The following is a 15,103-nucleotide window of genomic DNA, read 5'->3' as shown; positions in this document are numbered from 1 at the left end:
CTAGACAAAACCAAAACTCCAGGTGAAAAAACTGATTTTGCTTTTTATGAGGAATTGATTGCCTGGAAGATTCCTTACTCCTATAAAGCAGTGAGCAGAAAATTAGTTAATATATGGGATAACTTTTTGTTTTGGCTGTCATTGACGTTGTTTTGATTATCATCCCATTGCATATTATCCATACCCTTGCTTTGGTGCTAAAATGGAATTGTAATATTGAGTTAAAACTCAGATGATCCTGGGTTCTTCCTTTTCATCTTTCAAGCACAAGGGCTCCTCCTCCCTGAGATTTGCAATGTCATGCTGGCAGGGAGAAGTGTTCAGAGTATTGCTAACTCATCAGTCTCCCTGCCACGGAGAGAAGCAGACACTTCTCTGGAGGTCTCCAGTCTGGAAGCCTGTAAAATTAACATGCTGTTGTCCTCTGGTATAACATTTGTGTGTAAGGTTCTGCAGTCTTCCCTTGGGTTTCCTTCATTAAAGCCCCGCAGATATATTTTAAAAAGTGGGAAGTAAAGTGATGTATATAAGAGGAAAGGGAGAGAGCTCTGTGGGGAGGAAGTTCCTTGTTGTAGTCATGATCTGTTACAGAACAGCCCATGTCATGGGCGGTGAAGTTACAGAAAAGAAAGTAGACTCTACATTTTCTAAGCATGGTAATTACAAACTTTTCTCTATGCTAACCCTTTTAGCAAGAGTATTAGATCAAATATAAGCATGTAAACTGAACATTTTATTGCTTAAGACTCATACAGAAATAGCTATCTATCTGCTCTAGGTGCTGGTGTCATAACTTAATATACAGTTCATAATAATTAAATTGCATCACTTCCATCCCATGTACTCACCAACCAGCAAGCGAGCTAAACTAACCATTGAAACAACCCTTCCTGTTCAACAAATTTAATCTGTTACATTTCTCCCAGTTTAAAAAAAAGGAATTCTTGAATGCTTTCCAGGTGATCAGATGAGGGCTGATAGGAACAAAGGCTACGTCTTCACTACCCGCCGATCCGGCGGGTAGCAATCGGTTTATCGGGGATCGACTTACCGCGTCTCGTGAGGACGCGGTAAAATCGATCCCTGATCGCTCGGCCGTCGACTCTGGAAATCAACCTCGACAAGAGGCAGCAGCGGAGTCGGCGGCAGCGCGGCAGCGGTCGGCTTTCCCCCGTCCTCACCACCAGGTAAGCCGACCTAAAATACGCAACTTCAGCTACGGTATTCACGTAGCTGAAGTTGCGTATCTTAGGTCGGAACCCCGCTGTAGTGTAGACCTAGCCAAAGAGGGAGAATGTTACTTCCAGGAACTAAAGGGGGAGAATCTGGTGTATTCCCCAAGAGTCTATTTCAAGAATTAATGTTAAAATGGAGGGAAATAGAGCATCAACAGAATAAGATTTTGTATATATGTAGTATTTATTTCATGTGTGTTATTGGTGGTCTGGTCTCTGTCCTGTGGTATAACATTTGTGTGTAAGGTTCTGCAGCATTTTTTACTTCTATAGGAGCAGCGAGAAAAGTAAAAGTGTAGTATAGGTTATTTGGTTTCAGCCAATTCAATTAAAAAAAAAATACTGTCATGAGACTCCTATCTAGATACTGTATGTAGGACTAGTGAATTGAAATGCCTCTTTTCCCTCATCATAGCATCACTTCAGTTATTCTTCACATTTGTTAATATTTGCACTGTCCCCTGTCAAGGCCTTGTTGTCTTTGGTGCATTGGGAGCTATGGGTGGGATAGAGAGGTGGAAGCAGAAGGGAGTACACTACTAGAACGTCTGTGGATTTTTTTTTTTTAAGGGGAGGAAATAGGATTTTTTGAAATTTCAAAAATGTCATATTTTTAATTTTTTTAATTGTTTAAAACTGTTGGTGAACTCTAGATTGGTTTCTGAAACTTTGAGTTGGATATCAATAAGGTATGTTTCAGAATCAAACATATGTACTTCTACGTGCTAGCAAACCTACTGTCCTCTCCATGAAAATTTCTTTTAGTAACTCACTTCCTTCCATGCTAAATAGTGATTTCATAACTTATAAAAACAAAAACTCTGGCTTACTCAGTATACTCCTGTCTCTTAAGATTTCAATGTTTTCAGGAAGAGGTTTTTAAAACAAATTTTCTTTTGTACTGAACTGAGCATATTTTTGAGGCCGAATAAAAAAAGAGTAACAAAAAGGTTTAATTGTTTTGATATGTGATTTTTTTGAAAACTCAATTATTTGGGCATCTTTCTTATTTAGATTTATAAAAAGATACTAGAAATATCCATCACAAGATCAGGCAGCCCTTCTAAAACTGAACATTCACAATAAAATATCCTAAACTCTTTAAGTCAGTAGCCAGAATCCATACAGTTACCCAGACTGTAACTATCTTATGCCAGTAAATAACTGTGGCTAATTGTAATTCCATCCACTCTCCAAATACCCTCCTAAAGATCAGCATGTCTCCAATGCGAAAACTCTAGACCAGGGATGGGGAACCTCCAGTCCGTGGGCCGGATCTGGCCCCCTGCTTAATTTCATACAGCCCGTGGCTAGTCTCCGCGCCACAGGCCGGAAGCCCTGAGCCTCGGCACCCCCACATGGGGCTGGAGCCGCAAGCGCCAGTTTGCCCCGCTGTGGGGAGAAGCTAGGGGCCAGGCTGGTTGGTCGGTGGCCCCTAAGCAGGGGCGATCAAGAAAGCTTCAAGTCTGCGTGTGCCTACCCCCGCCCGTAGGCCCCCAGTGGGGAACCGTGGCCAATGGGAACTGCAGGGGCGGCGCCTGTGGGCATGGACAGCGCACACTGTGCAGAGCCGCCTGGCCATATCGTGGCCGCTTCCAGGAGTGGCACGGGGCCAGGGTGGGAGAGGGGGAGTCGTCTTAGCCCTGCCACCGACCGGGAGCCACCTGAGGTAAGTGGCGCCCGACTGGAGCCCGCACCCCAACCCCCTGCCCCAGTCCTGAGTCTGCTCCCCCACTCAAAACCCCTTGGCCCCAGCCCGGAGCCCCCTCTTGCATCCTGAACCTCTCATTTCTGGTTCCACCCCGGAGCCTAGGGGAAGCCCTGAGCCTCTGCGCTCTCCCGTGGGGCTATGTGTGGCCCGTGACTGATATTTTCTATGGGTCAGTGGCCCCCGATAGGAAAAAAGGTTCTCCACCCCTGCTCTAGACCCCTGCACAGTAAGGGGGTGGGGAGAAGTCCTTCCAGAGACAGGAGGCTCTCTCAGAGAACCCTCTGCCACCAGCACCCTCTTCTGTATTGAGAGCTTCACTTTAACATCTCTGATGATTAAAGCTATGGCAGTGTAGTACAGGAAGGAGAGGCCTTCAGTCTGGTAACCCAGATCCAAATAATTAAGACCAGTTCCCTGAATGCCACCTGGAAACCTACAGAAAGCTTGCAGAATACATGTATTCCTAGTGCAAAGCTCTGCTTAATACATGAGTTACTGCATTCTGGAGGGTCTTCTGCTTCTCAATAATTTAGGTGTAGCCCTAAATAGTATTACAGTAGTCTAATGGTAAGGTGACAAATGCATAGGTAAGTGTACCAAGTGCCACATCCCAAACAAAAAGTTGCACTCTCCTTATTAAGCACAGATGGGACAGTGGGCTCTTTGCTATGTAACCTTTGTTCTAATAAAGCCACAAAGTTGTGAGCCTGATTCACAAATGATTGTACACCACCTGGTAATAATGTTGATATAAGTTTAGCCAGTTCTTCATTTCCCTCCTCCAGTTTAGTATTAGCTGTCCAGATTAACCCTCAGCAGAACCTAGTCCTCATCCAAACACCAATTTCTTATAGACAAATCTCTCATATTCATTCCACTGCAGCTGTGGGATCATTCATTATTTTACTGGCTATTCTATTTTCTTTAATAAAAAATGAACATCCAAACTGTTTATTTTGGCATGTGTTCGAGGGGCAATATTTGCTTCCATTTGAAAAGAAAAGCTCATGACACAGCTCATTTTATTGATATATTGTACCTGAGGTTTTACCAAATCGAAAGTGATACTAAGAGACAACTGATGCACACAACAGATAGGACTTTTAATTACATTTCTCTTCAGACTTTTTGGAGTAGAGAAAATATGCAGAAAAGATGAGCCAGTGTTATTTATGTAATGAAGAAACATTAACATGTAAATGATAAACTCAGTGCTGTCTTTTGATTTGACTGTGAGAGATAGGATACCTGCTTTGATGTTTCTAGAACTGTATATAGCTTGATTCACATGACTTTAGAAGGTGGTAGACAGCAGGATGTAGGAGAAGAATTAACAAAACAAAAAAAACAAAAACAAAAAAGTGGGGGAAGTGGGTGTGGGCCATAGTTGCATGGTCAACAAATACTTTTAAGTGTTTGCTCTTTCATTTTTGGGCAAAAGTCAAGAAGTCTGGTGTGACATTGTGAAGTAGTTGCTTGTGAGAACTTCCGTTTCTACCTCAACTTGTTTTGTATGGAAGATGTAATCTTTAAAATGGAAAAATGCTTTGACAAGATGGACTTCTGCTTATCGTACAAAATAAATGTGAGGTTTTTTTTTTGAAGTGCCTTTTCTGAAATCCAAACCACTGCAAAACAAGGTGCATGATGCATGTCTGTGCATTTTAATCTCCTGCACCGCACTCTGATTTCTTTACCATCTCTTCAGCATATTACAGCTGTTCTTAGAATGTGCCTCCCAGGTCTGTGTTTCTGTTAGCAACTTCACCATACTGTTGTTAAAAAGAAAAATAAATAGCCATTTATTTATTCAATGATAGGACTTATTTACTGTACCTTTTTAGTAGCAAGACTGACAAGTAAGGCTCCCTGAATTCTGACAAGTACAACTAAATACTAAATAAAAACCAAAGCAGAACAGATTAAAGTAGGTTTCATATTTTCTGGCTTGATATATAGTGATTGTTATGGTGCTGACTTTAGAGAATCCTTGTTTAAAGTGATTTGTGATTATTGGTATTTTTTCCTTTGCATTGATAGTTAGTTAGTTACCAGAGGTGGTGCTAGCCCATTGTGGGCCCTAAGCAGGAATATTTTTGCCCCTTCCAAACACATGCTAATAATTAACAGCCCCCCCACCCCACCCCTTGAGCTGCTTGGGGTCCTAAGCAATTGCTTAGTCTGCATACCCCTAGTGCTGGCTCTGTTAGTGACTTTGGTTAATTGAATTACCTTAGACATTCCGCAAACAGGTGATGATGTCAAATGCTTTTTGTGTTTTCCAGATGGACTTTCTGGCCGAGATCAGCCAGTAGAGCTGCTAAATCCACCTAGAGTGAACCATATGCCCAGTTCTGGTAAGAAGAAAAATACATTTCTGTTGAGTGTTATTCCAAGAAGAAAGGCATGCAGAGTATTGTCTTATTTTCTATTGTAAAAGGGTTAGCAGATTACAGCTGTAAATTTATTGAATGATGTCTACTAGGATTTATACAAATTCACTTTTCCACGATGGGTGAAAATGTTGATCGAGTGAGTGTGATTGGGGAGCTGCTGGCTCTTCTGAAGGAGAAGTAAGAGGAAAGGAGCAGAACAGTCCAGGTGCTCCTGGGTTTTTTTTATTAGGGGGGCAGGGAGAAGGCAGAGTGGCTGGAGCTGCGGGTTGTTCACAGAAAGTGAGGGGGGACCAAGAGCAGAGTAACTCCTGAATTACTGGTCTTCTCACAGGCTGGAGGGAATTACGAAGTGAAGTGGCCTCTGAGTTGCTGCTCCTTAGGAGCTGGGGAGAAAGAGTGAGGAGTAAAGTGCCTTCTTATGCCAGGATTTATCAGAGAGGACTGACAGAGAGATAGTGACTAGCATGATTGATTAGGGGTGGCAGAACTAATTAAACAGAATTCTTTCTAAAGATACCACCTGGGAGAATTCTCACTCTTGGGTTTTGATTTTCTAATGTGCAGAATTCCCACAGCTCTTAGAATGTTGACCCCTGGGATCAGTGACATCGGTGGGTACTGGGTAAAAGGATCTGCAAATCACAGCTGCTATCTTTAAACTGGAGTACCAGGTCTTCATGGTCAAGGGTCATGTGGCGATATGGATAGAGATCTCAAACCTGGTTGACTTTTTCCCAATAGAAACATCAGGAATTTAAAAAGCTTGTCTATGAGGGACAAGACCTGATTTGTGCATCAAGCACAGGCAGTCTTCAGTGTGGATGGTATTGTTGCTTGTCTGCTGGGCCACAGGCATAGAAGTGCTGAGAGCTTGAAGATCAGCTGTGGAGCGGAGGGCTATAGAAAAAAGGCCATCCTGGATTCACTTTGGCCTATTCCTCCCTCCCTCAGGTCCTTTCTTCATGGGAGGGATGGCGAAGTCTCTCTGTAGAGAGCTTTCACAGGCTCTTAATCCATTTTTCACCAGGCACCAAAATCGCAAGGGTTTTTAAAATATTCCATAGTATTAAGCCTGCTGCCTGCAATTACCAGTAATGTGCAGGCCCTCTCTGTTCGAGGCAGACTGGAGGTTTTATGTCTCTGATGACCCCCAGTCACCTGTGATACATGGATTCTGACCATTGTCTGAGGTTACAAGTTCATGTTTTCCTAAAACCCGGCCTGCTCTTAAGCACCCAACGATGCTCTTGGGTTTCTTAATATCAGGGAGGAGATTTTGCAGAAAAAACAACCCCTCCTTGTAAAACATGTGACACTATATATGAAAGACAGAAGGGAGCTTTGTTCCATACTTCCCAGGAATCAAAAGACCAGAGGGCTAAGTTGACATGTTTCAGCAAGGAGGGCATAAGAAATAGGTTAGCATGTTTTTATGGACAAGCACATTTAAGTGAAATCATGACATGGTTTTGGATGTAGAGGTCGTTGGGCTTCAAGGGCACTGTCTAGCTGTATCTATTTATTTACCTTTTGGTTTGTGTACTGTCACCTATCACCATACCATCGGTGTGCCTTTCACACCAATTACATTGGTAATAGTTTTCAGAGGGGTAGCCGTGTTAGTCTGTATTAGCAAAACCAACGAGGAGTCCTTGTGGCACCTTAGAGACTAACACATTTATTTGGGCATAAACTTTCGTGGGCTAAAACCCACGAAAGTTTATGCCCAAATAAATGTGTTAGTCTCGGAGGTGCCACAAGGACTCCTCGTTGTTATTGGTAATAGTAAGGGTGTGTCTACACTACGGGATTAATCCGAATTTAGATAATTCGAATTTGGGAAACAGGTTGTATAAATTCAATTGTGCGCGGCCACACTAAGCACATTAATTCGGTTTTTAACCACATTAATTCGGTGGTGTGCGGCCACACTAACCCTAATTCGAATTAACAAAATCGATTTTGGCGCTACTCCGCTCGTCGAGGTGGAGTACAGAAATCGATTTTAAGTGCCCTTTAATTCGAATTAACTGGCTCTGTAGTGTGGACGGGTGAAGGGTTAATTCGGATTAACGCAGCTAAATCCGAATTAAAGTCGTAGTGTAGACCAGGCCTAAGTTACCTAGTGCACTTAATGGAGTCGTCTTTGGTTCTTCCATTTTGGGTTATAAAAAGCTTTGCTTAAAATAACTTGAAGAAGGGAAGACATAGTGGTAGATGCTGTCAGTGTCATTCTAGTAATGATGGAAAAGCTTTATTGAAGGGGAATGTTTTATCATTCCCAAAGGTGGCTGGACTCTGGATTTCTCTATTCTCCTTTGAAGATTCATTCCACAACCAGATCCCCTCAACTGAGAATGCCTTGTCCCTGTGTCTTGAATGCCTTTGTGATCTGCAGTGTCATAAAGGAGTGCAAATGACTTAGAGAGACAGGGTGGGTGAGGACAATCTTTTATTGGACCATGTTCTGTTGGTGAGTGAGACAAGCTTTCAAGCCACACACAGCTCTTCAGGTCTGGGAAAGGTACACTCCCAGCATCACAGCAAAATGCAAGGTGGAACAGATTGCTTAGGATAAATATTTAGTACGTATTGTAAGGGACTATTCAAGGTAGAGTGGCCTGTTAACATCTCTGCAGTCATTGAACAAAAGAGGGGATTAGTGGTCCCTTACAATATGTGCCAACTACTTACTGTGAACAATCTGTTCCACCTTGCATTTTGCTGTGTTGCTGGGAGTGTACCTTTCCCAGATGTGAAGGAGAGCTCTGTGTGGCTTGAAAGCTTGTCTCACTCACCAACAGAACTTGGGTCCAGTAAAAGATTATCCTCACCCACCTTGTCTCTCTAATATCCAGGGGCTGACAGGGCTATAACTACACTGCATGCAATTGACAGAGATGCAGGGTGAAATATTCCAAAGGGCCTAAGTGATTTTGGTTCTTCTCTCATTGATTCCCATTGATTTTTCAGTGGAACTTAGGTGCCTAAGTGATGTAGGAACTTTTGAAAATGTTGCCTGCAGTCTCTAATATAGCTGGAACCTGATCTGTTGGTGGCTTTTAAGAACAGTTTAGGAACATAATTTCATTTACCTTATGTTGTAGGTGATCACAATTACAATTTCTTGTTACAATATGTTTTGTTTTTTAAAGCTACAATTTTGCAGGACCAAAATAACACAGTATGTAAACTCAGTGTGTCAGCTGTGAAGTAGCAGTTTATTAAATAAACATAATTTCCAAAGTTGCTCATATCCTTGCTTATGTGATTCATGATGTTGCATTACAAGAAAGAATTATAAAGGAAACAATGGTGACTTCTGCTTCATTAGGAACAGAGAAGAAAACATTTAGGAAGAGGCTAAAATCTGTCAGGCACAGGTGGTTTTCCAGTATCTAAGAGGGTGTTATAAATAATGGAGAAGAGATTATTTTTAACAACTATTTTCAAAGTTGCATGAAAGTGTCCTTCAAATATATAATTTAAATATATAAAACTAACATTTTCTTTGAGTTTTAGAGGTGGATCAGGCATATATTTTTCTGTAGTTCAGTCACTGGCATAGCAAAACTAAAATACTTTCATATGTATATGTTCAAATCTAATTTGTAGGATAATTATTTCTTAAAATATAACTTTTTCTTCCTGCTTAATGGAAGATTGAATGTGTAATGATTGTGAAGAAAGGAAACATTTTCTCTTCGGAATTGCATTATTTGTAATTGAGCTTGCTGATTTTTTTTAAAAAGATACATAAATAAGTTTAGCTGGAAATTTCTTTTAGTCTTCAAACTAATGGAACTCATTAATGCTGCAATAGTATTCAGATGACATAAAAGATGTCTAAGTCAGTAGCAACTTTAGGGGAAGCAAAAAATGCTGTACTTTGTAATAGGGATTTTTTTTTTTCATATAATGGGTCTTTCCCTTTGTTTTTATTTGCTGAATTCAGAAAAGTTAATAGGTGGTTCTAAGGTCTTCTGACCAAACTGATTAGGTTTTCAAGCAGCATGAACCAAACACACATAGCTTGAGAAATAGCTTTTCACATGTCTGTGTTTTAGCTCGCAGGTGCTCACTAGATGTCAGTCTGCTTATTCAATGAACTTCGATCAGTGGTGAGGATGTGAGGTTCTGCACACAGGAGTTTAGTCTATATATTAAAATGTGAGCTTGTATTAATGATATTTGTCTATGCCACTTGAATGAAAGCTGCTTTGAGGTTTTCATTGTAAAACTAGAATCTCCAACATTTTAATCAGAATTGATGCATTATGTAAAATATATAGATAAGCCTCTTCAGGATTTAAATCAAATATTATAATGTTTTGTAGAATGCCCTCATTGCATGTTTGATCAAATACAATAATGTCTACATTAAGTGTACTTTCATTTTAGCACTAGAATGAGTATGATTTTTTTTTTTAAAGTTTCATGCCGCTTAAGCTGGAAACACTTATGTGAAGTAGTTTTCTTGTCAGTGTAAACTTTATTGTTGCTCATTTGCTACAATTGAAATAATCTTAAGCAATTTCTCTACTATTGGAAGTATGAAAACAACTTGGTGTATATAATTTGCCAGGAAAATGCTGGAATGCACCATGGGAACATGTTCTTTTTAAACTCAAAAGTTCTAAGTGCAAATTGGCACTAGTTTTCCCACAGCTGATCTACTATGCTCGTTATGACAGATCTGTCTGGTTTAAAGGTGACTGGTCTGTGTCCTTGTAGCATATTCCACTACATTGACTGAGTTTGTTCCAGGAAAGTATTAACACATTCCTTAACAATGTTTTGGCTGTGGTTTTTATAGATAGATGGCATTCAAGGAACAAAGCAATTACTTTGACATGTCATACCAACCACTGTAAAAGAATTGGTTAATGAGGGAGATAATATGCTGCTTATAAAGCAGGTATTTGGAGCAGCGTTTAAGCATAGCTAACTGATGCTATTTACTCTCTCATGTGGATGTCAGAGTGGAAAAGGTGTATCAAGATAATTACGTCAGCAATAGCAAGCTTAACCACCACTCCTCACTGGTTTGATGGAGAATCTTGGTGGTTGTAATGACTGTAGCAGACCAGAGATGGGAGGTTTCAGCATTTTCAGTAGGCTAAACAAAGCCTGTTGCTGCCCAAGATACAGAGTAATTCCCCCATAAGTGCTAGGGATTGGTAGTAAGCAAAAGGAAAAAAAATATTTGACTACTGTCTTAATAGCCTACACAGTCAAAATTTGTCAACATATTACTGTGGAAGTTTTCCCAGACTCTGAGACTGCCGTGTAATGCCTTTTAATAGAAGTTCAGCAAAAGAAAAGTGCTATATAGCAGTGATTCTCAAACTTTTGTACTGGTGACCCCTTTCACAAAGCAAGCCTCTGAGTGTGACCCCTTTTTATAAATTAAAAACACTTTTAAATATATTTAACACCATTATAAATGCTGGAGGCAAAGCGGGGTTTGGGGTGGAGCTGGCAGCTTGCGACCCCCCACATAATAACCCCCTGTTTGAGAACCCCTGTGCTATAGCAATAGGCTGCATGAAATTTCAGTTCCTTGCTTCATCCTCTTCTTGGACCTAATTAGCCAGTCTCACTTTTACACAGATTCTTTTTTTAAAAAGCTACAGCTGTTTAGAAATTGGCCATCACAAGGAGATGGACTCTGTAATAGAGCAGTTTGTCAAGCACGGACAGAAGTTTATTGTCTCTGTTTGTTGGTCTAGACATCCAAAAGGTACGGGGGTGCCTTTTCAGTGCATTGAGACTTTCCAGCTATCAGATCACTGCCTCTAGTTCCTCTCATCCAAAAGCTTTTGAAGAAAATGCAGAGGTTTGCTCAGTTCACTGTGGTTTTCTGAACCTGGTTCACATTTCAGACAGGTCACTTAGAATTCTTGGATACTCAGAGCTACTTGGTCTTGTTCAAGAAAGGAAACCATTAAAATGGATAGCACACAGGATTATTAACACTCCAGAAGATTTCTCAAGCTGAGTGTTTTACTATACTTGGTATACTACATGGCATAGCCTTCATGGAGACGGAACCTATAGTGGTAACAAAGGCTAACTGCCAAGTTACTGTAAAACGACACATTTGTTGGCATCCATGTGGTAACCAGGGGGGAGGGATAGCTCAGTGGTTTGAGCATTGGCTTGCTAAACCCAGGGTTGTGAGTTCAATCCTTGAGGGGGCCACTTAGGGATCTGGGGCAAAATCAGTACTTGGTCCTGCTAGTGAAGGCAGGGTGCTGGACTCGATGACCTTTCAAGGTCCCTTCCAGTTCTAGGAGATGGGATATCTCCATTAATTTAAATTTAAAGTGTACTTGTTAACATTAGCGACTATACTGTTATCTAATGATAACTGTATAATCGGCCTATGCCTCTATGGTGGTTTTTGTGTCTCTAGGTTTGGTATGTTTATTAAATCACATAGGGGTGGCATTTTTAGATGATCTTGTATAAGACAGAAAAATGGCAGGGTAGGACTGCCAAAGTTTCATTACAATTTCCATCTAAAAGCAAATTAATTATTTAATTATGTCAGCCTGAAGATAACTCCTTCCTACACTAGAGGGTCTGAGGAGATTTGAATCCAGAAATTGTCCTATATATTTATTTTCTAGTACCTTTCTGGATTCAAATCTTGTCAAACCCCATTTTGATTTTCATAGTATCTAGTCTTCAGAGCTGAGAACTGGGAGCTCCTAAGTTCTAAGCTTTTTTTTTCCCCATTGGCTTGCTGTTTGTCCTTGGATGTGTCACGTAACCTTTCTGTGTCCATTTCCTCATAGATAAGAATGGAAATGACACTTACTGTATATACTCGTTCATAAGCCGAATTTTTTTAGTAAAAAAGGGAAGCACCAGAGAAGGGGGTCGGCTTATGAATGGGTATAGAGAGGGAGAGGTGGGACACAGCCCCTCCCCCCAACAGAGGGAGCAAAGAGAGCTAGCAGAGACAGAAGGGAAGAGGCAGGGCCAGAGTCTCTCCGCTTCTGGCCATGCTGCTCTCCCCCCAGCCTCGGAAGCAGCTGCAGCTCTGGGGCTGGCAGGCTGCAGCCCTGCCGCTCGGCCCCGCTCCCCAGAGCAGGCTGTGGCCATGCCGCCTGGCCCAGCCCACTGGAACATGCTGCGTCCGCACCGCCCGGTCTGGCCCACCGGAGCAGGCTGCGGCCGCGCTGCCCAGCCTGCCAGAGCCGCTCCAGCCGGGTCAGAGACATCCTCCCCTAGCCATCCCCAGATAAGGTGGGAAGGGATGGGATGGGGAGAGTGTGGGGGTCCCAGGCTAGGGGTGGGGTCATGTGGGGGGTGGTCACAGGTGTTACTCCCCCCCCCTCCAAAAAAAATTCCCCACCAGTTGCTGTCCTGGCCCATCAGGGTAAGCAGCTGGCACACCGGGACATTTTGTTTACGTTGGTTTACCTCCGTGCCTGTGGACGCTCGAGGTAAACAAACCATCTCGGCCCGCCAGCCGCTTATCCTGATGGCCAAAGTTTGCTGACCCCTGAATTATAGGGTCGGCTTAGGAACGCATTATAAACATTTTCCATTTTTACTTATCCATCTTTGGGAGGGTCGGCTTATAAACTAACCGGCTTATGATCGAGTATATATGGTACTTATTTCACAGGGGTTGTAGGGTTAATTCATGAATATTTGCTCACCTCTTTGAAAATGTCAAGCAGCATTGAAATGTGAAGTATTATTTTTAACCCTTAGCACAATTCACATCGGATGAATAATACACATCCTCAGCTACTTCTCCCTCTCTGCTCCCTTTACAACAAGGCTACAGTTGCTTATTTACCCCTCCCTGACCCTATTCAGGGTCATCTTGATCTACTGCAGATACTTTGGTTTCACCACAGTCTTGTATGGGCACAGAAGTGTGACTTGCACACCTGCCTCTCTGTCCCAAAAATCTAAAACATGTGAATTTGCATTTATATATCCGCAAAGCAGTGTTAGAAGAGGACCTTTGAATGCAAGACAGTATTTACAGTGAGCTTTCAGATTTTGTAGGGGAAGAAGAAAAATTAAAGATATGAACAAAAATTTAAAGAATCATTTGCGTCTTTAATCAGTAATTGGTTCTCATTGCCGCTAGGTTTTCTAAAAATGACATTAATGTGCCATGCATGAAAAATAAGTGATTAATATTTCATGGGGAGTTGATCCTGAACTTAAGAATTTTTCAGTAGGAAATTCTTCAGGTTTCAGATGTGACCTATCAGTTACTTTGTTCATTTCCTCCAACTTTCTATATATATAATTGTAACCTCTTTATTTTGCCTGGATCTACAACCCTGCTGGAGAAAATGGCAGTCAGAGGAAGCGGGCTCTGATTTCTTTCATGCCAGGAAAGTACTGTTTGGATACATATGATTAACATATGTTCAATCAGTATTCTGCTTTTCGCTGGAGATGATTCAGAATGCCGTGTTTATAAAACCGTTTGGATTTATCAGTGTCTTTGAGAGGCCCATTTCTGTGTCTGCTATATAGCAATGAAAATTAGTCCTCCATTTGTAACTTCAGTTTTGTCAACCAGGATTTACAGCTTTAGGATGGAGTGGGAGACCATGATCAAATTTTAAACTTTCCTAGGTTCTGACTGTCAGTTCCACCATTCAGGTAAGGGACTGCCTTAATCATTTCTAAAGAATGAATACAGCAAGAAAGTTCAGAAGTTGTATTCAACATGGGATTTTATGCTAGTAATACTGACCAAAACTCCTTAGCAAAAATTTTTCACAACACATGACAGGAAATTATCTGCTACTTTTGATAGTCCACAGAGTTAGCCTCAAGTTGGAAACAATTATTTTATTCACAGTATATTTTTCCACAAAAACATTTGGCTTGATCCAGAATAGATTTTTGTGATGGCACTTCATACTTCAGGAATCCCTGAAGTGCTTTTGGCATAATTAATTGGATCTGTGTAGTCCAGTGACCCAATAAGGCTTATTGAATAAGCAAATGCAACTGTTACATGCTCAGCAACAGCATACAGCTCTGGGCGTAGGAAACTGTTTTAATGAGAGAGGACATGTTGAACAGGACAACAGGGTGTATCATCTACATAGCTTTTCAGGGCAAGGCATTTGAATCCAAGATCAGATCAGTGTGTCAGCCACCCCATCTGACACACTGAACCTGCCTCTCATTACTCTTTCCCCTCTTCACAGAACTGAGAAATAGAGAAACAAAGCAAGGAAGAGAAGAAAAGCCCCAGAGCAGCAAGAGGGTAGATAGAAGGGTTGAGAAGGGAGGAATAATATCCCCTTGTAATAGTTGGGGTGGGGGGATGGAGGAGTGAACCCCTCTTCACTCCCAGTACCTAGGCTTTAAACAGATGTTATTCTTTCGGTTGCAATATGACATGACATCTTGATGCAGTCTTTCATAGATTCCAAGGCCAGAAGGGACTACTGTGATCATCTGGTCTGAACTCCTTTATAACACAGACCATAGAACTTCCCCAAAATGATTTCTAGAGCAGATTTGTTAGAATATCCAGAATTCATTTTAAGCATCATCAGTGGTGGGGAATCTACCATGACCCTTTGTAAATAGTTCAAATGGCTAATTGCTCACTGACAAAAATTTACACCTTCTTTCCAGTCTGAATTTGTCCATCTTCAGCTTCCAGCCATTGGATCCTGTTATACCTTTCTCTGCTAGACTGAAGAGGCCATTATTAAATATTTGTTCCCCACATAGAACTTAATAGACTAATCAACCTT

At 41.4% G+C, this 15,103-nt stretch overlaps 1 protein-coding gene across 2 annotated transcripts in view; it reads left to right on the top strand.

Annotated features, from left to right (window-relative positions):
• HDAC4 (histone deacetylase 4) overlaps nt 1–15,103 on the top strand; it is a 439,152-nt gene that overhangs the window by 171,796 nt on the left and 252,253 nt on the right. For both annotated transcript variants that reach the window (XM_024194087.3, XM_024194086.3), the window contains exon 3: nt 5,232–5,303. In XM_024194087.3, the coding sequence (XP_024049855.1) occupies nt 5,232–5,303 (72 nt within the window). The remainder of the gene's footprint in view (nt 1–5,231; nt 5,304–15,103) is intronic.

Source organism: Terrapene carolina, unplaced genomic scaffold, assembly GCF_002925995.2.
Source record: "Terrapene carolina triunguis isolate 2854851 unplaced genomic scaffold, T_m_triunguis-2.0 Scaffold173, whole genome shotgun sequence".
NCBI classification, from domain to species: Eukaryota; Metazoa; Chordata; order Testudines; family Emydidae; genus Terrapene; species Terrapene triunguis.
Note: the sequence above shows the minus strand (reverse complement) of the source record. Positions and strands in the feature narration are given on the sequence as shown.